The 25,819-nt window shown below is 35.2% G+C and overlaps 1 protein-coding gene across 1 annotated transcript; it reads right to left on the bottom strand.

Moving 5' to 3' along the window:
* Positions 1 to 339: 339 nt before the first annotated feature.
* On the bottom strand, positions 340 to 25,481 carry LOC149416861 (alkaline phosphatase-like). Its single transcript, XM_089640663.1, has 11 exons — positions 25,178 to 25,481; positions 16,339 to 16,420; positions 14,890 to 15,031; positions 12,750 to 12,924; positions 10,649 to 10,827; positions 9,487 to 9,694; positions 7,721 to 7,861; positions 5,812 to 5,994; positions 4,770 to 4,970; positions 2,988 to 3,118; positions 340 to 1,450 (listed from the first exon to the last, which is right to left on the bottom strand). Exons 1-11 carry the CDS (start codon positions 25,272 to 25,274, stop codon positions 1,238 to 1,240), a joined length of 1,752 nt encoding a protein of 583 aa, XP_089496789.1. The 5' UTR covers positions 25,275 to 25,481; the 3' UTR covers positions 340 to 1,237.
* Positions 25,482 to 25,819: the final 338 nt, after the last annotated feature.

Here is a 25,819-nt window from a genome sequence, read left to right on the forward strand (position 1 = left end):
ATAACAGCTGTTGAACACAAGAAACAATGCAAATGACAGTGACGGAGTGTAATTTTTTATTTATTTTTTGTTTTTAATGGAAAAAAATGTTACCGGACAGCAAACCGCCCATAACATTTTTTACTCCAAATGTGCTGAGGAATAGCTGGTTAAAGTTTGTCGGGTACTTGCCGATACACCCTGTATAGGGTTCTGCAAGTCGTATCGTGTGAAGGGCGTTTATACTATTATAAATGAATAAAATGGTTTTTAGGGTAAATGGTGCATAAATTATAATAAAATGGTTGATAAAAACAATTTTTGTTTGTTTAAGAGTTCATTTTTTATTAGTCAACTTTCTATGTCGTTGTACATTTTTAAATTTCTTTACGGGGGTCATACAACTAATTTAAATTCTTCTTATTTTTAATACTTATCAATGATAAATGATAAGAAACATTTTGTACGTTTTAAACGTTATTTTACATCAGCAGACATTTTTTTTAAAGTTTGTTTAAGACGTCATTGTACGCCACTGCTTGGCACAACGTTCCTTGCAAAATATAATTGAAATACAAAACTTCTCACTGGGTTCATATAACAAGGAATGTAATTTCACAATAATATATAAAATGTAGTTTATAACATTTCGATGGAACACTATTAAGTGATTCACTGTAACTATTTGTATCATATAATAAAGCGATGTACAGTCAGTCAAACAAGAGAATGGGCTTGATGGTCGATGCGCAAAAACTTATTTTGGTAGGAAGTGGTGTCAACCGGAAAATATCATCAATCACCATCCTGGATTTCCGAAACATTCCGCAAAGCTGCGCAATGCACGAACTGCCACGAGCATTTAGTTTGCCAAACTGTACAAAAAGTTACAATGTTTCATTTAAGATCTCATACTTCTCACAAAGTTTGAAAATAGACAACAGACGAGGCATTTCAGTATTTACGTATTTTCAAATGTTATATACCAAAAAAGTATATTCCTCATAGAACATACCTGAAGAATGCACTTCAGATTGGATGGAAAACACAAATCCTTAATATTACATTTCTCAGTCAACTACATACTAGAGAGGTATTTACAGAGAAAAACCATCCACACACCCTTCGTTCTATCGTCCAACAAGTCCATCAACACGCCGTCCTGCAAGTTTTCCAACACGCATAAACAATTGTATTAAGTCACGACAGTCACTTTTTCAACACTGTATTATTTAATTGGTGTTTTGTATTTATTTATTTAAAACACTGTCCAACAAGCCACAGTTGTCATAATTGTACACAGGAGAGTGTTGAGTTCTGACCTTCTGAAGTGGAAGACTGCATTGTTACTTGGAATAAAGTCATCGGCTACTACACTGGAAGCCAGCACTGCTTTCCCAGGCGGTAGGGGCTGGTAAGGGAGAGGGGGTGAGTTCTGCGGTGGACTCTTCACTTCCAAGCACGAGGGTACCTGAACGGGAGAAAAATTAAACTTAAGAACAAACTATTTGTTTTAAAATATTCTAAGAGTACCTACTTTAGAACATATTATGAAAGTACCTACTACCTTCGTGATTACAGAAATAAATATACTAAAAAAGCTAACGTTAATAATAACTAGTAAAACTAGAATTAATATTGCATTTTCTGAATGTTCATGGATAGGTAGGATTATATCGCCATTCAATAGCTTTTAATGGAAAATAAAAGGTGTATTAAACTTAAATTCAGGCGTAAAATCATTTCCATACGAAGTTAAATTTCCAAACGTAGTAATATAATACATAGATGTGTTCGAGAAATCATCCGAATTATTTTTACTCGAATGAAACATTCCGATAATGAAATTCACCAATAATGATTTTAGTTCAGAGAGTAGGTACACGTGCTTACCACCAGTGGTCTTTTACACTGGAGGTTCAGAACATAATATATGTTAAATAATTTTTTTCGGATTTTCCTTATTTTCAGTTTCAATCCCCCCTTTCATGTCAACTCTCATTTTTAATGTGAGCAACACTATATTTCGCCATTCGACAATATTAATTTATATGTATAAGTATAACGAAAAATCGATGAAAGCAACTGTTTTCTAGTCGAAAGCTGAAACCAAAATATAGAAAGCGCAACACAATATTGCATTACTATTACGAGAGACAACTTAGACAAAATCTGTTTTTCAAGTGGATTTATAAATGCCATTAAAAACAAACGGTTTGAGAAATGCAGGAACATAAAAATGTAGAAATATTTACTATAAACTAAAAAAGAAAAATAAAACATTTAACTTGCATCTATGACAGTGCAAAGTTCCACTGCGCGGGCGGCCAATCTCGGTGACACTCAAATTCCGAAGCTCACGTAGCATCAAATATTCTCTATCGCGGCGCACAAAGATCGTCTTGCTTTGACGTAGGTTATAAGGTTTCACCCTCAGGGGGATTGTGTCGATTTTCGTATGAAGCATTTTGTGCACATTCTATAACCCACAACATGAGAATATCGAGTTGAATATGGACCCATTTTTCGGTCGCATCGAGTTTAAAGTCAGAATTTTAATGGCGCTCTGTTTATGGCGTGATTTTATTATTATAGTGAAAGTTTGTCTTATAATCTCATCTTTTTATTTTGTTCACTGCATAAAATCACTTTTAGAATCACACTTAGAGGAAACCGCTACTGCTTACCACTAATCGCGCAATCATTGTTGTTATAACGTGTGTACTTAATGCTGTCAGACAACAGGCTTCAGGGTTTCTAGAAACCCATTCTTCTTTTATTATTCCGAAATCACTTGAAATAACTTCATCGACAAGATTTCTCTTGCCAGTAATCACTAAAGTGAATTTTAACTGCACTACTACTTGAATGATTATTTTTTGGTACACAAAAGTACCCTCCACCTCCCCACCAGACGGCATCTCGCGTCACTGATCTGTTTTATTTTAACCGACCTCGAACAGACTATTACAGAACAGAAAGATTTATCAGTTAATTTTGGATTTTACCTGTGACTGGGTAAAGTTGTGGATGTCCTCGCAGCGAGAAGACTGTTCCCCCAAACAGGCTATATAGGCGATAGCGTGGGGTATGTAGCTCTGCTCGAAGGTTCCGGAGAAAAGCACAGTGGCCAGAGGACCTGGTTAAATAAAAGCTTTGACAAAAATCTTTTATAAAGGTTTCCGACGTCGTATAAAAGACATGGTTAAATAAGGTAGCTCCGCGGAGAACCAGACCGATTCTCCTATACCCTTACTGTGGCCCCTTAGGAATTAAAAAACAACAATTGGCAACCTACCCCAATTGGATTCTTGGAAATATCTGTTTGAAATCGGGTTAATGCGATTAATATTAAAAAGCAAGTTTTGTCGACTGGCCGGATGGGAAAATATTCTATTTTAAGATTCGCAAGGAATGATAAATAAGGTACAAGTACACATTGACCATGCACATCTACACAATACTCGGCACTGTCTTCGAGGGGGCCCCTTCAAAGGCAGTGTGTACAGACCCCACCAACACATTCACTCCGGAGTAATTAACCGGAGGTGGCTAAGATACACGACAGTATCTTTGAATATTCTTATGTGTAGTATGATATTCACATTGTGTCTGATTCGTACCCAGTTCCTATTTGCTATTAATTTGACTTCGATCTTAGGGTTGCTTTTTAGCCATAAACAAGATGGCGCCCATATCGGTATCTATATTATTATGTAATAAATTCTAACCCATTATAATCCATTGTATACGAAAACTTCTTTGATATTAATCGCTCGTTTCAGGTCCAGAAGATGATGTATTTGTCATGCTTCCGAATTTGGTATAGGTTTTTTCGCTTAGTATAAATATAAAGACGCTAGGGAGAAAAGAGAATGTTTTATCTAATAAGCTTCCGTTATTTAACTCAAGTTATTATTGCAACCCTAACTAATACCGCTATTTAGAGCCTTAAAATATATAAATTTACATTCGATTTCTAAGTCAGAATCGATTAAAAGAGCAATGAAAACACATAACTTGAGAAAAATTATTTTAGACGTATCTATGAAAATCAAATGGTTTTGTGATTAAGTGATTAATCCATCTTTTAACAGGCCTAAATTTAAAAATAATAAAACAAGTAATCATTCAGGTTAGCTAATCAGTTTTTTGTTCGTCTTTGAACATGTTTGGAATGGTTCCAACAATATGAAATCCACTTTCTTGGAAACTTGAATCAAAAGTGAACATTTCCCGGCTACATCGGAAAGCCGACCCATAAATGAATATAATATAACAGAAATGGTTAGAAAAATGAATTTATATTCTTGCATCATATTTGCTTTTTCGAATTTTTGTTCTTTTTAGCTTTGATCATCAAAGAAAACCCAGATTTCGTTACAAGTGCAATCGTTTTGTCTGTTATAGGTCGGCGACACATTACGCTATACGCATCATGGCTTGGCCTATTTTAACATAATGCTCGCTATACACTGCCAACTATTTAAAAATCTGTGAACTTATATGAAAGTGATTCATTGTTCCTCAAAATTTTAATTTCATAATTTTAGAGATTGGAGGATTGAGTAATGTCATCTACGGTTTCCCCGAAATAACCTAAAGAAAATTATACTCGTGCATTGAGTTTTTAGTATTGAAAATACCTTAAAATCAGCAAAAATTACTTTCGTTGTGCTTTGAAAATTATTAATTCTATATGAAAACAATGAAAAGAAACATTAACATAAATGTGTCTTGAAGGTTTTTTTACCAAAACGTAGTCGAATAATAGGTATAATTACACTTACCCATAGCGTAGACGGGCACGTCTTCTGCACCGTGCGTGGCCCACTGCCGCGGAGCAGCCGCCCCGTGCACAGCATCTCGGTGCGCGGGAGCGGGGCCCGCCTCTGTATTCGGCGCGGGCCGGATGCCGTGACCCGGCCCCGAACCATACAGCAGCGTGCTGTACGGCAGCCCGTCCACGTCGGATAACTTCACGTCTGCGTCTAGATTTAACAAATCCAAAACAAAATCAAACAATGTAATTACCAGCTTGGTTCCCCAGTGCAGGAAGCAGACCATAAGAGAGATGTGGAAGTAGATTGGAGCAGGATGGGCGCATGATTTGAACCAGCCAGACCGTTATTCGTTGAATTATTTTAGAATTCCATTTTAACCTCTCCAGCATTTTAAGGTCATATATGACCGGGCGTCCATATTTTATAATTTTTTTTTTTTTTCTATCATTCGGAAATATTTTTTTTTTTTGACCTTAGAAAGGTAAATATATAATATTAGTATTTCCAGTTTGCCTAAAATATACCGGATGCCATTAATAAAATCCTAAAAATAGAAAAAATTAATAATTCATGATTTGCGCCACTATCGTAAAAGTAGGTTTAAATTTAAATTATTTCTTATTTTTTTATTATATGAAAAAGAAAAAAGTAAAGATACAGTTTTTCTACGAATTTCCCAAACAAAATGAACGTGTATCGATTACATAAAAATATTTTATATGTTTCCATTTTTCGAAACCCTCCAAAACAAACGAAATGACGGGGTACGCGTGACGTAATACAAGGGTTTTGTCGGTTAACAAGTAAAGTCAATCCCACATGGGTCTGTTTATTATTTGCAATTTTTCAAATAATTTGTTTACTGCAGTAGTGACCAGTGTGCTAGTATACCAAACGCAAATTGGTACAAAATTGTCCGCATTTTAATGCAATGGATATCTGAAATTTAGGATCGGGGTAAGGGTCGGGGTAAGTCGGTTACTAAAAAAAATCATTGATAAAAAAAATATTTGTACATAATTATAGTACAGTGAAAGCAAAACCTCACCTAGGATAGGATGTTCTCTGGGAGCGGAGTGCCCTCCCACAGTCATGACATGACCATGATCCGCCGTGACCAGCAAGAGGTCCGCCCGTGATACGGCCGCCCTAACCGCGGCCTCAAGTTGAAGGGTTTCATCCAGGGCACGGTAAGGGTTGTTGTAGTGGTGAGCGTGGTCGATACGCCCTCCTGGATAGAAAAAGGGACATCGCTTGAAAATACGTTGGTTTACATTATTTTTTTAAAATTTTATTTAACATTGTGTGATTACACACATATTTTATTAAAGAATACACATTTATTTGGTTAAATAAAAAAAAAACTTAAATATAACTTTTTTTTAAATCTGAAACCGCACACGAGTTCCAACTGCTCCCAACCATCTGGATCCAGTGAGACTATGGTATCCCTAATTGGGGTATGTTGTGAAGTTGAAGTAGTGCGGATGAGAAATGATGGGGAAGAGGTAGGTGGGATGTACCTGGCAATTCAGATTTGGCCATCAACACGGCCAAAGCCATTTCAAGCAAAGTTTCAATTCTGAATGGGAGTCTTACACCAGGGCGATACTGAGAGTATCTTCCGCTTATAACGTGCCGCAAATACGCCATATATTATTTTAAATGAGTAATCGTGAAATAAAACAAAATAATCATAAAAGACTTACTTCCGCACGCCAGGATTTGAATCAGCGAGCTCCAAATTTAAAAAACATCAAAGATAAAAAAAAAATTAACTTGAGAGAAAAGGAAAATCTTTAGAAAAATATAGGTAGGTATTTTTTTTTTTTCTTAGGTTTGTCAACAGTGATTCATATCAAAGCTCTCGAAATACAATTACATTAATTAAACTTGGTTGATACTATCACTAATTACAGACAAACACAACATTGATGAACACAACACTGTAAGTAAAGAATAATGTACATGTATGCACCTACATGCATATATGTATACACACATACATAAACTTACATATACATTTCATAACAGCAACAGTAATTATTTTTTAGATCAACACGATAGGTAGCTTTAAGTCTTGTTTACGTTTGATTTGAAGGTGGCCAATGATGACATTGACAAATCAATGGGATGACTTTTATATGTCTCGTTAAAATAACGGCACATTCTCGGTAAAGGTGAGTTAAAGTTAAAGGTATACGTAGATAAAGTAAAATTAAACGTTAAAAAAATGTATCGGTACACTTTTAAATAATGTAAGCAAAATTATCAAAGATCATCATATTAGTGTGATCTGCCTATGGCAAAAATAAACCTTAGGGGCTGGGTTGGCATCGCGTTTGGGTCCCACCAAGGCGTCGCGAGTTCGATTCCTCGGCTGGCTAAGTATTCCAACATAACACAAGCAACATTTCCACTTATTGTGGTGGTAGTAGGAGAGATATTCATATATTGTAAGTTTATTCGTAACTCCGGTAAATTTGTCTTTCTTTTACAAAAATTAAAAAAATGTGTTAACAAACTTAAGAAAGAAAACAACACAATTAAAATGAGAAAAATGACTTAATAATCTTACAAACAGTAGCGGTACAGAGTTCGTAATTATTCAAATTTTGATTAAATTTCTTCCAGTACACATTTAGTAAGGAAAAATGGAAAATATCAGCATTTGAAAAGATGTTTTTGTATCTTTCGCATGTCATTCTGAAAAATTAATGTTGTGTGTAGTTTCTTCTTCTTTATTCGTCGTATTTTATTTGGGGAATCGTCGCTTCGACAAAGCATCCCTTTTTTGGTTACGTCAGTTGCCTCTGTCCATTTCAGATTTATTGTCCTCAGGCTCGGAGGTTTCTTATTCAACTTCTAGAAATCCATTCGCCAACTTTGCCTGAGTCTACCCACTGGTCTGTTATGAAATAAAATGATATTTTGGGATAGACAACTAATAATTTTACCTTCAACCATGAGAAAGAATCCTTTGGGATTCTTCTCCAGGATGCTTATTGCAGTCAGCATCATTTCCAGGAGTGTTGGATCAGCTCCTGGTCCAGGTTCTCTATCTGCTGCAAATCCCATGTGGGAGTACTCGAATAACCCTAACACAGAGAGAGGGATAGAATTAACACACCTCCATCATCACCACTTTACAACTATACAGGGTTTAACAGGACCTACCAGACAGACTTTAACCAGAGATTCGGGTATACGACAGCTAGTATAAATTAAAGTCAAAAATTGAATTCATAAGATTTGTAAGTAGGTACTTAAATACCTACCTACTTAATTGTAAACCATATGTTTTAAGTACCTATTTCAAATTAGGATTTATACAATTTGTCCAAGTAAGTAGGTTGATTTCACTTTTTTTTTTAAATAATCTATTTTAAACCATTAAAACGGAAACGGAGAGTACAAACAAATTTACAGGCAGATAAAATGAAATACGGTCGAGTTAACAGAGAAAACGGGTTAGTTATTTTGTGTTTTTGCCTTTTCAGCTAATAATTCATATTTTAGTTATTTTAATCCGGTAAAGCAAAATCCGATTTTTAATTCAACACTGAAAAAGTAACTCGCAAACAGGCACCGTGCTGTAAGTCAGTGTTGTATGGACTACTCTAGAAATTTAGTAAAGTTCAAAAATGGAAAAGGGATCTTTTACCACAAAAAATATGCATAAACAATTAATGGTAATGATAATTTAATATTGTTTTTGATTTCTTTCGAAGTCATTTTAAAATCAATTGTATTCATCGTTTTATTATGTAATAGGAGATTGGGTTTGTTGATAGAAACACTTAATAGATTATCAACGAATGGTATAATTGTTCCAACGAGGCGTATCAGGCGTACATCTTCTTCATATAGAAGCCAACAACACTAATGCAGCAAATAACTCGCCAATTGTACCTACTCTAGCGATCACAACATATTCCCACTAGGAAAAATTATTACACTTAGACATTTTTCATAATTATTATTGACATACAAAACTAGTTTGTAAAATTTTTCCGTTTTCATTAAAATTTTATTCCCATTCAATTACAATTCGTGCGCATATAAATTTAATAATTTGTCCTTTTCTCTTCCTACACTTTCCTCATTTCACTATTCTCATCCCAGGCAAAATTATCAAGATATGGAATAGTTATTAGTTATAATACGTAATATTTACTAACTGTTATATCTGTCTTACTTAGCAGATTTAAGGGCTAGGAACTCTTTGTTAAAAAGTAAAAGGTTCTACTTATAATTGTGTTTATTTACGTTACAAATAAATAGGTCTGGATTTAGCTACACAGTTCATTACCCGAGGGTTGGTAATTCTCTGGTTCGAGAAACTTGCTCCCTGTCACTATAACCTCAAAAGCATCTGTTACACTCTAGCGATATCTGACAGACTCTGGAGTAAGCTTTATGACTAGCGCCATCTATCGCTTAAATACTCAACTTATTACCATACATCACACTAAACATGTATAATTTAATAAAAACTGTACCATAATACACTGTGTATGTTTAAATAAACAATTAAATAAAACAATACAGCACACATCTATGAAGTAAAATCTAAAATTTATTTATCCACGTATATAACGTTCGCATCATACATAAAGTTTATGGAAAGGCGCTAAGGCTATTCAGGCAGAAGTTAATTTAGCACAGATTTCCAGGAAACTGGTGCAGTACATCACCATTGTAATTAATATTAGAGACTCACCCAGCAGGTAGTCAACCTTATCCGGGTCGATAGCATCAAACTGTTCCTTATTCCAGACATAATCTGCTCTCAGTTTCCTTCTCTTCTTGTCCCGCAGCCAGTCGTCTATCAAGTTTCTCCCATCGAGCCTTCTTCCCTCCGCCGAAGGCTGCTCTGGGTCTCTAGCTACTGTGGGCAACCAGTGCCTCCGTCCTCCACCCAAAACAACCTAGAAGAATCCAATTACAGCAAAAATAGACACATCATTGTCTCACAAAAAAGTGGCAAGTAACTAACACTCTTTATGTTTCCAGTAATATTGTATTTGCACGCCTTTCTTGAAAGAATGGAGTTTTTATATGGACAAAACTATTTATTCATATTCATATTGCATATGTACCGGCGCAAACAAATAAGTCGTATTAATATTTTTTAGTATTACATGCAAAAAGTGTATTTTTAGATTAGAACGTACGTTATGCTTAACCTTAATTCAAACTTTGTTCATGTATGTCAAAGATAAATATTCAAAGAATATGTGTGTATGAATGCACTTAATGAACACTTAAAAGTTACGGCGAATACCACATTCCATATCACGGGTGTGACTGAGATGACAAGATATGCTTACCCGCTGATACTAAGAACGGTAACTAAATATGCTGTACAAGACGACACAGAGAAAAAAGAGTTTTGCCAATTTATCAAAAATCTCTTGAAAATATTGGTAATCCGGTTAAAAACGAGATTGCAGGCCTTTAACGAATGAATTGACAGGCTTCCTGATAAGCTTTTAGTATATTTCCAATACATTATCACGTATCGAAGAGCACGTGTTCCGTCATCGTGGTTAAGTCACATCAATCGAAAAGATGACAAAAATGATAATTACCACAAAGATTTACAAAAATCATCTCAAATAACAAAATTATAAACAATTAAGGAATTGACTTCAGTTGACATGTCTCGATAATACGGAAGTTGTAGAAATGGTCTCAAAGGAGAAATAACATTTAAGGAAAAGCAAACGAAAGGATTTTGTTCTAGACGTGTTGCAAAGAAAAAAGTGGATGAATGATAAAGTTAATATTGTTGACAATGCAAATGAGATCAATGTATCTCCATCATTTTTTTAAAGAGAAAATATATACAAAATAAGTTCTTACTTGAAACTAGGACTTACATTAATATTCCGTCCTGGTTCATTATCTACAAGCTGTAATGCTATGTCTTTGCAGATCTTCCTGCTGGCTGGTGGCACTTTACTATCGTCCTCCCAGTAACGAGAAGGAGAGTGGGCAAAGAGGGCAGCGGGAGTGGCGTGCGTCACCCGCGTCGTTGTAACTATTCCTGTCCATTTTCCTACAAAAGATATCCAGTTAATTTAATTAATCCTACCCACTAAAACGAAACTAAAAGAATTTCAGTTAATTATTATATGAGAGATAATTTTTCTGCAAAGGCACTCTCAATTCTTTAAATTTTCACTCATCAAAATTTAATACTAGGGGAGACCGAGGGGTTTTGAAACAAAGGTGAGTTGAAACTACCGATTTCTCCGAACTTAAAACCTTTGGCGAATTGGCAACATCGCTTTTCAACCGTTTACCTCCGCCTACTGGCTCGTCAGTTCGCTTCGGTGCCGCGAGTCGAGCGGTTGTGGAGTTGTGCGTGCCGTGTCTCAAAAATCGTCAAAAGTAAGTTTTTAACGTTTTTTTACGATGCCTATATTTTGATAATGGTTTTGTATTTTGGTTTAAGTTATATGTTTTTCGAAAGCTCATTAACTAACGATTTATTACATATGTTTGGTACAGTTGATTTTTGTGTATTTGCTTCTTGATTGTGGATTAAATAAAAAACGGGAGATTTTTTCGTACTGAGGAGAGTTGAAACAGACTGTTTCAACTCTCCTCGTTTTCAATTTTATTTGTTTATTATTTTACGGGCACAAAATAATTTTTTTTTTTTGTTTATTTAATTTGTTTCAGAATGCATACTTTTTATAAAAGAAAGACTGACAGAGGTATGATGAGTCTCGAAATATATGATATGATAGAAGAAGTAACTTTGCGACAGAAAAGTCTCCGTGACGCGGCTTCGAGTTACAACCTGAACCATACCTTCCTCTACAGGTGTATTAAAAAAAATTGCATATGAAGCTAAGGAAATGGCGACTGCTCCAACGGTTGGATATCCCGAAAAGACCGTTTTTTTAATCTTCAATTTACCGGCTACTCCTCCTCAAATCAGCCACGAAACAGAAGACGTACCCAAGTCTGCAGAAAACTCTGATAAGAATTCACCTGATCTGGCGATATCTGAAGTAATGCTTAATACTATCACAATGCCTTCAACCAAGGAATATATAATACCTGTAGCATCTACATCACGAGATACTTCAGTTACTGTGACAGCAATTCCATTCTCACCTGAAACTCTTAGACCCTTGCCAAAAGCTCCACCAAGGAAAGGAAATCAAACAAACAGACGCAAAGTGAAATCCGCTATCTTAACTGACACTCCCGTAAAGGATAAACTAGCTGCAATCGAAGCAGCTAGAACGGCTAAGAAAAAGGTGAAAAAACCTAGCTTTAAAAAACAAAAACAACAAAAAGATCAAAACCAGGCACTAAAATTGAAAAGGTCAAGGTTGTCAAGAAACGAAGACAGTGCAGAAGATGAAGAATCCTTTTGCCTTTGTTGTTTAGAGCCATATTTAAATAGCAGAGCCAAAGAAAAGTGGGTGTAATGTCTGGAATGCAGCAACTGGGCTCATGAAGCTTGCACTAGTGGGGAACTTTCTTATGTTTGCCACAACTGCTTTTCAGACTGACGTTTTTTATTTTCATAATATTTATATTTCTGTTAGTTTGTTTTGTACTTTAAAAGTTTAATTTTAATAAATACCTTTAAATTATATCATCATTTTTATTTTACAGCCCTTAATACTTCTCAAAAATTATTTGTTTCAACTCTCCTCGACCCCTGTTTCATCTTACCTCGGTATGAGGGGAGTTGAAACAAGTTGACTTGTTACGGTTAAGTCGATTTTTAACCACAATATTTAACGCTTACAATTTCTTTATGTTAGTCATTCGCAAGTGTAAAGAATGTCCTATCGATTGGTACTAATATCATACGATTTCTGTCTATAGTATTTGGTGTATGAAACAAAATGTGAAAATTGTTTCAACTCCCCTCGATCTCCCCTATACTATGTATGTGTAAAAAAAACTTATGTATGTAAATGGCACTAGTGCCGTAATATATAATATACTCACCAGCTTCCTGTGCCCACTGCAGCACTGAGGGTACTCCGGACTTCAGCGAGGAGGTGCAGTTCTCGAAGGAGGCAGTTCCATCCAATCCTAGAGTTTCGTAGTTTGTCTTTACTCCGCACAGAAGTGCCGTTGCGCAAGCGGATGACTCGCCGGTCTGCGCATTTAGGTTGTATGTCTAGAGACGACAAATTTTCGAGAATTTGAATTTTACATAATTTTATAACGTTTCATGATAATATATGTTGGGTATATAGAAACGAGTACACACGAGTTTTAGACTCTTGTAAAGGTAAACATGTTAATTGTTATTTTAAATATGTTCTTACTGTGTAAATTTAAATAATAATACTGTATTTTATAAAATAAATTAAAATATTTAAAAAATAAAATAATAATAATTGTTCAGTATCTTTTTTCATCACCATGTCGTGCTGAAATTCAATATGTAACATGCGAGTCATTAAATGAGAAGAAAATGTATAAGATGGCCAGACTCGTGCCGTCTTCGATGAATTTTATCTTTTATAAATAGAATTTGTGAATATGGAGGATGCCGAGAAGTGGTTTCTGATAGAGTTGGGTCAATTGATCGTTTTACACGACCCACTTGCGTCTTCAGCGGGTCGCGAAAACCCGCTCTCTAACCGGGTTTTACTGGCCCGCCGACGGCTGCCGTACCGAAACCCAAAACCCGATTACCCATTACCCGTCTACTTTCACTTCTTGTTTTACGTAGGTAAGTTTTTTTTCAAAAGTTTTATCGATCAATCTTCCCGTCATAGGGAACCGGTTCCAAAAGAATCTGGAAGAAGAAGCGGTACTATGTTCTATGTAGGTCTCCGGTAACTGGAAACTAGAACCACAATGATAGTATATTTTAGATATCAAGAATCTACATCTCTATTAAGAAGACAAATTTTGTCGATCGCAAGAAAGTGATTCGCCCGGTATACAAAATTAATGCAACTTCTGTTCTATCTTCATAGTTGCCACGGTCGCTCGCCACGCCACGTCAACCGCACAATTTTGCGACAGCCGGGTCCTGACAATTTATGACATATTCCCGACAGTATGTCGCGAGACACGTACACGTCGTACACATACTCACAATCTACATGCGCTTGCCTCGCCACTTCCGAACCCGGCACCCGGGTTACGAGAGTAGGTCGCGAGAATGGATCGCGAGACCTGGGTCTCTGACTTCTGTCACCGTGACCAGACTCATACCGTCTCCGATGAATATAATTTATTATAGAACCTGTGACAGGGCGACTGCCGGGAAGTGGTCCCAGATGAGCCCTCCGTGATTCCTGGAGCCACCACCTCGCTGCAGCTTAAGTTCCCTGGCTGCTGTCACTGTGGCCTGACTTACACCGACTCCGATGAATATAATCTATTATAGAACCTGTGACAGGGCGGCTGCCGGGAAGTGGTCCCAGATGAGCCCTCCGTGATCCCTGGAGACACCACCTCGCTGCAGTTTAAGTTCCCTGGCTGCTGTCACTGTGGCCTGACTTACACCGACTCCGATGAATATAATCTATTATAGAACCTGTGACAGGGCGGCTGCCGGGAAGTGGTCCCAGATGAGCCCTCCGTGATCCCTGGAGACACCACCTCGCTGCAGCTTAAGTTCCCTGGCTGCTGTCACTGTGGCCTGACTTACACCGACTCCGATGAATATAATCTATTATAGAACCTGTGACAGGGCGGCTGCCGGGAAGTGGTCCCAGATGAGCCCTCCGTGATCCCTGGAGACACCACCTCGCTGCAGCTTAAGTTCCCTGGCTGCTGTCACTGTGGCCTGACTTACACCGACTCCGATGAATATAATCTATTATAGAACCTGTGACAGGGCGGCTGCCGGGAAGTGGTCCCAGATGAGCCCTCCGTGATCCCTGGAGCCACCACCTCGCTGCAGTTTAAGTTCCCTGGCTGGTGTCACCGTGGCCTGACTCATACCGTCTCCAATGAATATAATATATTATAGAACCTGTGACAGGGCGGCTGCCGGGAAGTGGTCCCAGATGAGCCCTCCGTGATCCCTGGAGCCACCACCTCGCTGCAGTTTATGTTCTCTGGCTGCTGTCACCGTGGCCAGACTCATGCCGTCTCCGATGAATATAATCTATTATAGAACCTGTGACAGGGCGGCTGCCGGGAAGTGGTCCCAGATGAGCCCTCCGTGATCCCTGGAGCCACCACCTCGCTGCAGTTTAAGTTCCCTGGCTGCTGTCACCGTGGCCAGACTCATGCCGTCTCCGATGAACATGATGATGCTCCTGAAAAATACATTTCATTTTGTGTTCTTTTCTTAAAGCAAGTTTTTCACAGAGATTTTCAGTAATTCAAAAAATACACGTAATATAAATAAATTATGGTATTTATTTTCTGTACTACGATAACCAATTCGGCCAAATTATATTTATTTTTTGGTTACCAAAACATTTCAAGTCATTATTTTTTCTAATTGATAGTGAACAAACTTTCTTCAACCATTTTGAAATGGATATCTCGCATGCCTCGCAAGTATAACCCTATTTCGCACAAGTTCAAATTTTTAAATAAACGTGGGTCTCCTGTTCACCAAATGTTTTGTCTGTTACAATACACATTTGCGTATTGATTTATTGTATGACGTAATAAATTTACATATTTCAAACATAATTGCTTTACTCGTGTTGAGGCCCCCATTTAACAATTTTATGTAATAAAAAAGGCATTAATGAAAATTAGGCAAAACATATTATTACAAGGTATGATCGTGGATACGTGTAAATTATGTAGGTATACATTCACAGTGCTTTTGCTTTCCTGGGCGATGGGAAACATTGTATTATGGAAATATTTTTAAAAACAAAACATTTTGTCCGCAGGAGACCAGGGAATCCATTTTCCAATCCAGGCCGTTCCCAATCGAGAGACGAAAGTACATACATTGGTTACATTCTTATTCTTGAGCTTCGTCGAAGGTACATAATTACATACGCCAAACGCCAAAAGTCATTCCACACGAACAACGAGTGGGTCGAATCACTCGTTGTTTAAGTGGAATGACTTCATCGAAAATCGAGGTCCTGCCTCCAGTATTACATATTTCTTTATCGTATTATTTGATCACGAGTCTAGAATGTGCCACAAGTACAGAACTCGTAAAATGTCTGCTCAGAAGATTTTAATTTCTGAGCACAAACTGCCTCCTGTTTTATATTATGTTTTAGTTTTAATATTCTTGTTTTGTCCTGTCCTGCTGTTATTGTTATGCTAAGTTTTGACATCACTTGGTATAAACAGTATATTTAGTGTTATAATATTAAATGTGTGTTGGGTAAGGCACACTGTAGGAATAATTTTAAGAAAAAAGACCACTAATACTGAATTACCGTTTTTAAGTTTTTTATAGTTAAGCGCATTTGAAGTGAAATGACACTAAACTGCGTTATATAAATGCCATGTTATTATTATTATTTATGCAATACTATTAAGATGGTGTAATTATTTGATCTAGGGGGAAATCACTCCACATACGCCTCCTCGAGTCCCAGAATCGGAGGAAGTAGAGTAGCTGGATAATTGGATCATTACTTACTTTGCAACTGGTTTGTTGTCTTTGAATTCCTGAAGGCGTTTCGTCAGGTCCTTCTGTGCCTCGGCGTACCAGTAATCGCGATCTAAAATAATACAAGATTTTAGAAGATTTATCATCTTTGTGTCTCTAATAAATTAACTATTAGTTCTGTGAACAATAGACCTCGCGTCTAAAAAAGTATGTTTCTAATTTTCTCTTATTTAACAAATCAAAACCAACATTTCCCCAGAAATCACGAGATCTAGTAGAGTTTTAAATACTTACCTTCTTAATTACAAACCTTAAATGTTTTACAAAACTTTTTTAAATGCAACCCCATCTCAACGACAGTTGCTTTTTTAATCATTCTTCAGGCTGGTGGGTAATAATAATATTGATATTTTCGAAGGAAGCAAACACTTTGGGGTGTGACATTATATATTAAATAAAAAAAAAACACTTTGTAATACAACACTTTTTATTTGAATTAATAATGACAGCCAACCGGGTTCCAATATAATAAGCCCTGACGAAGCTTGAGTTAAGCGAAACTCTGTTGGCTGTCATTATTATTTCAAATAAACCGTGGTGTACTACGAAGTGTATTTTTTCATTGATGGCGATAAGGTTTAAATTCCCGCTGAACACCATCCGCCTGTTTTAATTTATTCAAGAAAAAAACATGGCCAAAAAGTGCCTTTTATTTTATTTTGTGGATGTTCAGGCAATTTTTTTTTCGATCATTTTATAAATAACTTAATTTGCCACATTATACAATAAAATCATAACCGAAAATGGGTTTGTCAGTACGAGATGTTGAACTTTAATGCAGTTTTCATAGGCGTATATATTATTTTTTTCTGGGCTTATAAAAAGACTTGTATAAAAAATACTCGATTATTTCAAAGGCCGAGATGTATTCTACTCGCAGTATTTAATTAAAGCATCTGAAACATTTCTAGGCGACCAAATTTTCAAACCAAAACCACATGATTTTGCATTACTACGTATGGCATCGCCTTAATAAATGATATTGATCATTCCTGAACTCGTAGTAGTAACCATGATTGTGCGAAATCTGGCGGCAGTCTGTTGCTGAGAATAATCTGAATCTCGAAGACTTGAGACTAACATGGGAAATCTCATATTTAGTATCCTCCCACTTCTGAATCGTCATCTTGGTTTTCCGTAATTTCCTTAAATAATGTCAGGAACGCATCGTCATCCGCACATTCAAGGTTTTCCACAATAAAATATCCGCCTCTCACATTTTCCACAGGGTTCTACTTCTATAATATATAGCAATCTGTAATGCAATGTGGTGTAGAGGCTGAGTATTATTGTAACCTGTGAAGGTTTTACTCAATAATGATACTTGATCTTGTACTGATATTTATTGGCGAGCTGCTTGTAACAAAAAAGCACACAACTAACGTGCATCGCCTTTTATAAGACTTGCAAGCATTCCATCTCGCTTGCACTCATCCGCATTCGTACAGACATCACACCCCTACACTTAAACAATAATTACATATGTATCTCTTTTGTTACAAGCAGCTCCCCAAAAAATATCAGTACAATATCACGTATCATTATTGTGTACCACCTTCACCCACTACAATAATACTCAGCCTCTACACCACATTGGCACCAGCTACATTTGGCATCATCATAACTATTTAATTTTATCCTTAGATTTGTATTACTTAACCAAACAATAATTTTTTCCACAACTTTTACGGAAATCACTTTATCACAGGGTGACACAAATCATCACAAAAATCGATTGCAAGAAGTTACACTAAAAAAAGTAAGAAATTATTATTAAATTTCACTATATTACTATAGGAAATTAGATGCATTGCGGTTAAGAAATTATTTTTAGAAATATAATTTGATAATCAGAAAGGGTCCAAATTACACAATTTGTGGATAAATTGTAGACAGGACATTTTATTATTTTATTATGACGCATAAAAAATAGCAACATCCCACAATTTTCGAAAAAAAAATCTAAAAAAAAACTGTTCTTGAAAAACTGGCAGCTATCGTGTCTAACTGATCGGGACAAATAATCGTAGAAAATGTACTCGTATTTATCAAGGTTGGATCAAACAGGCATTTTTCATAAAAGGCATCAAAGACCAGTACGTCGACAGAAGAAGTCCTAAAGGAATGATCGGTTTCTTTTTTCACTAGATATATATAATTTTATTTTTTGGAAAATCTAAGTTATTTTCCTCGCACTTATACAGGGTTATTCAATAAGAGGAATTAATTTAAGTCTGGAGCCCCAAAATACTTTGAAAAAACCTTTGACTTTAGTTGACATTATTGGTTTGGTTGACCTATTGGTTGAGTTTTTCATTTTTGTTAATTTTTTTCACGAGAACGGGTCGTTTCTACGACTTGTTCTTACAGGTCGACTGTGAAAAGACTTTTGTATTTCCTCCCTTACATGGGTCTCTTCAAAACTCATTTTCTCATCACCCTCATCTTCTCAAAAAGACCCCCCGCACAGCATACCAAGAGATAACGTAGTCCCAAAATAATTTATTTTTATCATGGCCTCCTGTGTGGAGTTGATGTTTAAAAAAATACTTCTAAAATTCCAAGCTGAAATTTGCATTGTTTGTTGTATTACAAAAAAAAAATATTATTCCATTTAGCCGTGATGAAGAAATTTTGGGCTATTTCGGTATGGCGAGTGGAAGGAAATGGGGAAGAGGAAGGTGTGGAAGTACCTCGCACCCACAACATACCCCAGTTGGGGATGCCATAGTCTCCCTGGCTCGAGACGGTTGAGAGCAGTTGGGACTCTTGTGCGGTATTCATATAAAACTATTACACAATAATATATCCGCGATCTAATGTTAATATGTTACAAGTAAGTTTGTGATGAGTATAAGTAGTTTCAAATATTATTTATTACCATATACACTCTGTTAGAGTCAAAAAATATTGTACCAAATAAATAAATAATGATTAATCCCCAAAATAAATAATTTTATATATTATAAGAAGGTAGTTAATTTAATTTTATTACAGGTAGCAAATTTAATTTTATCTTATATTATAAGATAAAATAAGATTTACTACCCGGCTTTTTAAAACCATTTTCCTTATTTTTTGTTGTCCCTATGATTGAAAAAACTGACAGCCAACCAGGTTTCGCCTATCTCAAGCTTAATCAAGGCTTTTATTATTAACTATTGATATAATAGCCCTGATGAAGCTTTAGATAAGCCAAACCTGGTTGGCTGTCAGTTATTAATTCAATAAAAAGTGTGTTTTTTTAATTTTATGTGTGACACCCCAAAGTATTTGCTTCCTTCTGAAAAAAAAATAATTACGCGTTCAAAATATCTGTTTAGACCTAGATACTCAGCATGCATTCCATATTGGCTCATCCACACTGCCCACCCTAACGTACTCACATAAAATATAAATAAACTCAATCTATCTGTGCAGATAGAAAAACGTTAGCGCGTTTTGCTTTTAAGTCCAATAGATGGCACTGTTTTTCCAAAAACCATGTTTTACCTGTCACAGGTGACATCTATATAATATAGTATATAAAAAACTCACGCATATTCGAATACAAAGTTGTGTCAAAATTTCAAAGCAATTGGTGAAGAGCTTTCGGAAATTTAAGATTTTGAACAAACGAACATTTAAATTTTTATCGATAAATAGATAGATGGTAAAATTCATTCAATTATTTCAAGTAATAAATCTACACTTTTTAATAATACGTCGAAATAAGTCAAACCGCGCCCGAAGTATCAACGACTCTACTATAACGTTGCAAAAGCAGAAACTAAGTAACGCATGTCATTTTCAAATGTTGACCGTATTCTACATTCTATAGTGTAGGTACCGATAATCCCAACCAATATAGGCTTGAGCCAGCTGCTTAGCCATTATTAGCGAGATAGTCAATTAATTACCTGATTTGCCTACTGCCTACCCTGATCAAAAACTCTGCGCACGCCACTGATACTCAAAACTCACCTTCCGAGAGATTTTGGTTGACCCTATCAACGATTTTCTACTAAATAATTTAGAGTTTTAAAGAAAAACATCAAATGTGACATCTGATTTGATTAAAAGAAAAATATCTTACTATACAGGGTGTATCGGCACGTACCCGACAAACTTTAACCAGCTATTCCTTAGCACATTTGGAGTAAAAAATCTAATGTACACTTTGCTGTCCGGTAACGTTTTTTTTAATAAAAAATTTACTATACATATTTTCACCACATGTCACCACTGTTTTATCCTTTGTCAAAGTTTAAAAACCCATCTGGCAATATTTTATTCGAATTCCGTTGAATAATGCACGTGTGTACCTATATTGGCGCACTTTTACAATCACAACTAAATGGCATGACACCATTCGTCTCATTTTTAACTATTATTATTTAGTATGTGCGAAAGAGCGAAGACGCTTTTCGACATACTTGCTTATAACAGCTGTTGAACACGAAAAGCAATGCCAATGACAGTGATGTAGTGTGGAAATTTTTAATTTTTTGTTTTTAATTAAAAAAATGCTACCGGACAGCAAAGTGCCCATAACATTTTTTACTCCAAATGTGCTAAGGAATAGCTGGTTAAAGTTTGTCGGGTTAGTGCCAAAACACCCTGTATACAACGTTTTGTTCTGAAATATTGTCAAAATTGGTAAAACGTAAGTTGTACGTAATTAATTTTAATGCGATGAAAACATAATATATATTTTTAATAATGATTAATTGGTTTTATTTCAAATGGAGTAATTTTAGGAAAAATCATTTATAATTTTTCATCCCATAATACGTACTCGTATGAATGTTTTTTTTTTTATTTCTGCCACACTTTAGTAGAAAAACGTTAAATTACCTGTTGTTTTTATGTAAATCACAAAATTAACATTGTGAACAATATTGATTATTAATGAAATCGCGCAAATAAAACGATATATATTTCAAATTATCACGTTTTTTCCTTCCATAGCACAATAGTTCGAAGCATAATAATGGTAAATAACTGGATTTTTAAAAGTCATAGAATAAAAATGAAAAATAGTTTACAATTTGATCAACAGCCTTCTACAGAGTTATTGGGTGCATTTCAAACAATATTATCTCTCAGCGAGTACCTAAATGAAATTAATAAAAAAATGAAAATTCCCAATAGGTAATCAGAAGCCCTAATTAAAATCATGAAAGATAAACATTATAGAGCTCTCACTCATACTTCCACAACCAAACAATTATGAAATCATTGCTCTAATGCAAAATAAATTTTGAGCTATACAAGGAGCAAAAATACAAAAATTTCGACGCAAAAGCATTTTTTAAAAACATTTTAATTTATTTATTTATAGCTTTTCACTGTAAATAAATCAAAAATTTTCACATTTTGATTCATAAACACAAAATATTACAAGGATAAAGAAAAAAACATGTTACATGAGTAACCAGATGGTTACTTCAAGAGTACATTGTAACAATATTTGAACAATAAATAAATCAATATTCCCAAGAAAAAACAATGTAACTATAAAGACTAGGGTGACACTCTATTTTTAGCAAATAGAAAAATATAAAAGCTTATTATTTCAAGAAGGACTAGGATGAAATATTAGGACAATCTTCCGTTAACACAAACACATTAACAATCAACTTTAAACAAGGAACTGGAAGAATTTATGTAATCTGGAAAAATATTGATATATGTAATAGTTATTTGACCAAAAGATTTTTTTTTTGTATGTACTGCCACAAAGTTCAATGTAGAACCAATTCTAGTAACACATTTTTTTGTGTTCTTTTGTGCAAATTTGATACCGATAAAAAACTAATCATCACATTCCTTATAAAGTAGGTTGGATGGTTTTTGACAACTTTGAGAATCAATCTGCGAGCAATATTTAGTGTATCTACATTGGACTTTAGATATTTCAACCTGTGTCAATCATAACCCTATAAGAGATGTTCACATAGACTGGTACATCCATAATGCGGTGGTCTATAAATTACTGAATATTATTGATGATAGTTAAGGAAATGGCAAATATGGTATGTCACCATATTTGGTTTCAATATATTCTCAAAATCTTTCTAATTTATGAAATATAATAAATGAAATGAAATATATAAATTTCATTATTGGAAGAAGTATATAAAATGTCCTGTCGTAGAGCTAGTCTAAGAAATATGTTATTATATATAACTCTTTTAGTAAACCTCTGAAAAAAGGGAATTTAATAAACTATTAAATGGTCAAATATATACAAGAATCATCGTTAGAAACGTATAAAACCATTAACAAACTTAGTAAATTTCGTGGAATTTCGACAAGCAACATGGACAATATACTTAAAATAATGTGTAATGTACCCAGGGCCTTTGATAAGGTAAACCGTTCGATACATATTCAGAAATTATATCATTTGGACGTTTATGGTGATTTTCCTAAGTAGGGTTTTTAGGGTACCTTCCTATAGTATTTACCTAGACAGAGATGATAAAATATGATTATCAGTCAAATCAAGCAATGACGACTGCACCAAACTTCAACATTGTTTTAAGTTCTTAGATATATCTATCAGCGATCTAATGCATTCCATGCCATATAGCTATGAAGGATGTTATTTGTCGCTATTTTCGTTCACACATGTTCGTTGTGGCTATTTTTTTCTTATGCGTTTCGTTATTCGCTTTCAATCTAGAAACTGGAACGTGCTTTTTTTATAAGTATGAACATAACGCGTCTTTGTATTTATGTCAATGATCAATGCATGTTTTGTTGAAAGTTTTGGGTACAAATTAATGATGTTAAAAATTATTGAACTAACTACATGTCTCTTACAAAAAATTTCCATGATCAGTCAATGTTTTGATTTGTACCCAGTAGCAAGCATAAAGGGTTAACTTGTTTTGTTTTCGTGACAGATATTTTTCTAATATTTGGTATGATGCCAACTACTAACATCGATATCAAGAAACAGCATTGCTTTTAATATTTGATATCGAAATACAAAATTGACAGCCCTGCTCAAATTAAACCTTGACCTTAATACTATTTACGAACTAATCTAACCTTACATTACTTTAAGTTTAGGGTTAACGGTAAGTATATATTATCAGAAATAGATTATTGTATACACCTACGCTAATTATGTGTGACTAATATAATCCTCGGAATAAAATATTCAAGAATTTTTTTTGGCACATCACAAAAATTTCCCTGTCTGTACGAGTATTACAGGATGTCCGGGGATAGAGTGCGCTATCGTAGGGTTATTCTACATGACAGTATAAGTAAAAAAAACCTTTTTTAGAAATTTTAACGTTGTAAATTATTTTTTAGTTTACAAATTTGAAATGTTGGTATGGAAAAATAAATATTCTTAAATGGAAAAATATTTTTTTATTGGAAAATAAACATTGGAACTTCGAAAAAAGTTACTAATCTTTTTTACTTCAACCACCGTGTACATTTACTCCCTTACTAATAAAGGTGTTTTAAATTTTGCACAGCTGATAAGCAACCATTTACCGACTTGTTAGTAAGATCTTTAGTATACTCGTACAATATGGAGGAGCGCCGTTGTATGGGTCTTTTTGGTTCGATCATTTTCATTGAGTTTTGTTTTTTTTATCATTACGGCACATTGAAATACCTTTTATGGGAATAAACAAACACTTAGTTATAAACTTTCACAAATAAAGTCTAAAAAATATATTGCTAATATCAAAGACAAACAGCTTATTGCTGGATAGTACTTTTGAAGAACAATAAATACATCACTCTTAAACGTGTGTATTACTTATAGTGTTGTGATATGAGATTTTGTTTCAGTTTATACCTAAATTTTATATTTATCCAAATTAATAATTCAAATTCGGCTTCAGTCCAAAATTAGTCGTCCGGGAACATAACGCAAAATACCTCTCAAATGATTGCGAATGGCAAGAAAATCTGTGAAAAGCAATGTTTGTCCCTTTCGTCATATAAATTAACTTCATTACTTATAATCTGCACCAGGTCATAATATCGCATGTACCTACTTAGAAAAGAACAAGGGGTGATTTCACCTTTAATAATTTCTTAGTATTTCCTTGCTAACCAACATTACTAGAGATTTTTTAAGTATCTAATACAGAAGAGGTTTCTTTCTATTGCCATCATTAATCACCTCAATTCCAATGGCTTTATGAAAGATCATCAAAGGTTTTACAAAAATTACACCGTACATGGCAACAGATTTTGGCGTAAAAGTTGTTTTTTTTTCTTCCCGGGGTTAATAATTTCTTGTAAATCGGTGCTCAAATATTAGTTTAGTAATCATGAACAAAAATTATTTACCTCCTGCTTTATTTTTTATGTATCTGTTTCTCACATTATACACGGTATCCGGTAGTAGAGTGCACTAATTTCGGGAGGTTATTCTATCTGATGGTAGAAGTAAAAAAGAAAAATAACTAAAAACAAACAATTCAACAATTTTACCTAATAACTACCTGAAAATGTTTTTTATTTTTACTTCTAAAATCATGTAGAATCACCACCTCGAAGTTAGTGAACTTTTCTCCCGGACACCCTGTATAGCAACATTGTGTGCCTCTAAAAAACATTCAGCAAAAAGTCACTTAAATTTACTTTGGAAAGTTTTTTGGGCAAGATTCGAGAAAGGTTTCACAAGAGTGAACAATGACTTGAGTAAGAGTTTGGCAAAAAATATGGTATGGAATTTGTCAGGGATTGTTTGGTTGAGGGTGGAGGTGTTCCATTCCAAGACATTATTACTACATGAAAGTTCTACATTACTACACGAAAATCTGATCTACATGGAACGCTTACTTACCTAAGATTCTCGGTCCACTGGCAGCGCTATTGGATTGATGGAAGAGAAGAATGGCAATGGTAAGGATAACCGCCCGCTGTTTCGTGCCTTCACCCATCCTCGAGAGATAACCAGTCAGTTCAGACCAGTCAGCGAATGTTACCAGCAAATGAGTTCAACCATTCAGTGACCATGACCAGCCATTAATTGTGGCCAGATTAGTGGTTTAATCAATCAGCTATCAGTCACCAGTGCCACCAGTAGATGTCCATGATCACTCACTCAGCGGGAGTAAACAGTTGGTAAATAGTGTGACCACTCAGGGTGCGCTATCAGTCAAGCTGTGTCAAGTAGATGTGACCAGTCAGTGATCAAGTGTGGCCATACTAGTGATGTGACCAGCCAGCGTGCGCTGTTAGTTAAACAGCACCACCAGCGTGTGCAACCAGTCAGTATATTTCAGTAGTCGTTCGACTCGTCTGAGAAGCAGTACGTCAATCAGTCAGAGTTGCCCGTCACCTCCTTCTTTAAGAGTCGAATAATGCCATAAGTCAGTATCTTCCATCAATTGAATAGTTTTATTCAACCGGTGAGTGCCGTGGCAAGTGACCAATCAACGCGTTGAATCAGCGATCTTATTCAATATTTGATTAGTGTTGTATT

This window comes from Hesperophylax consimilis, chromosome 16 (assembly GCF_061612785.1).
Source record: "Hesperophylax consimilis isolate HC1 chromosome 16, BYU_Hcon_1.0, whole genome shotgun sequence".
Taxonomy (NCBI): Eukaryota; Metazoa; Arthropoda; class Insecta; order Trichoptera; family Limnephilidae; genus Hesperophylax; species Hesperophylax consimilis.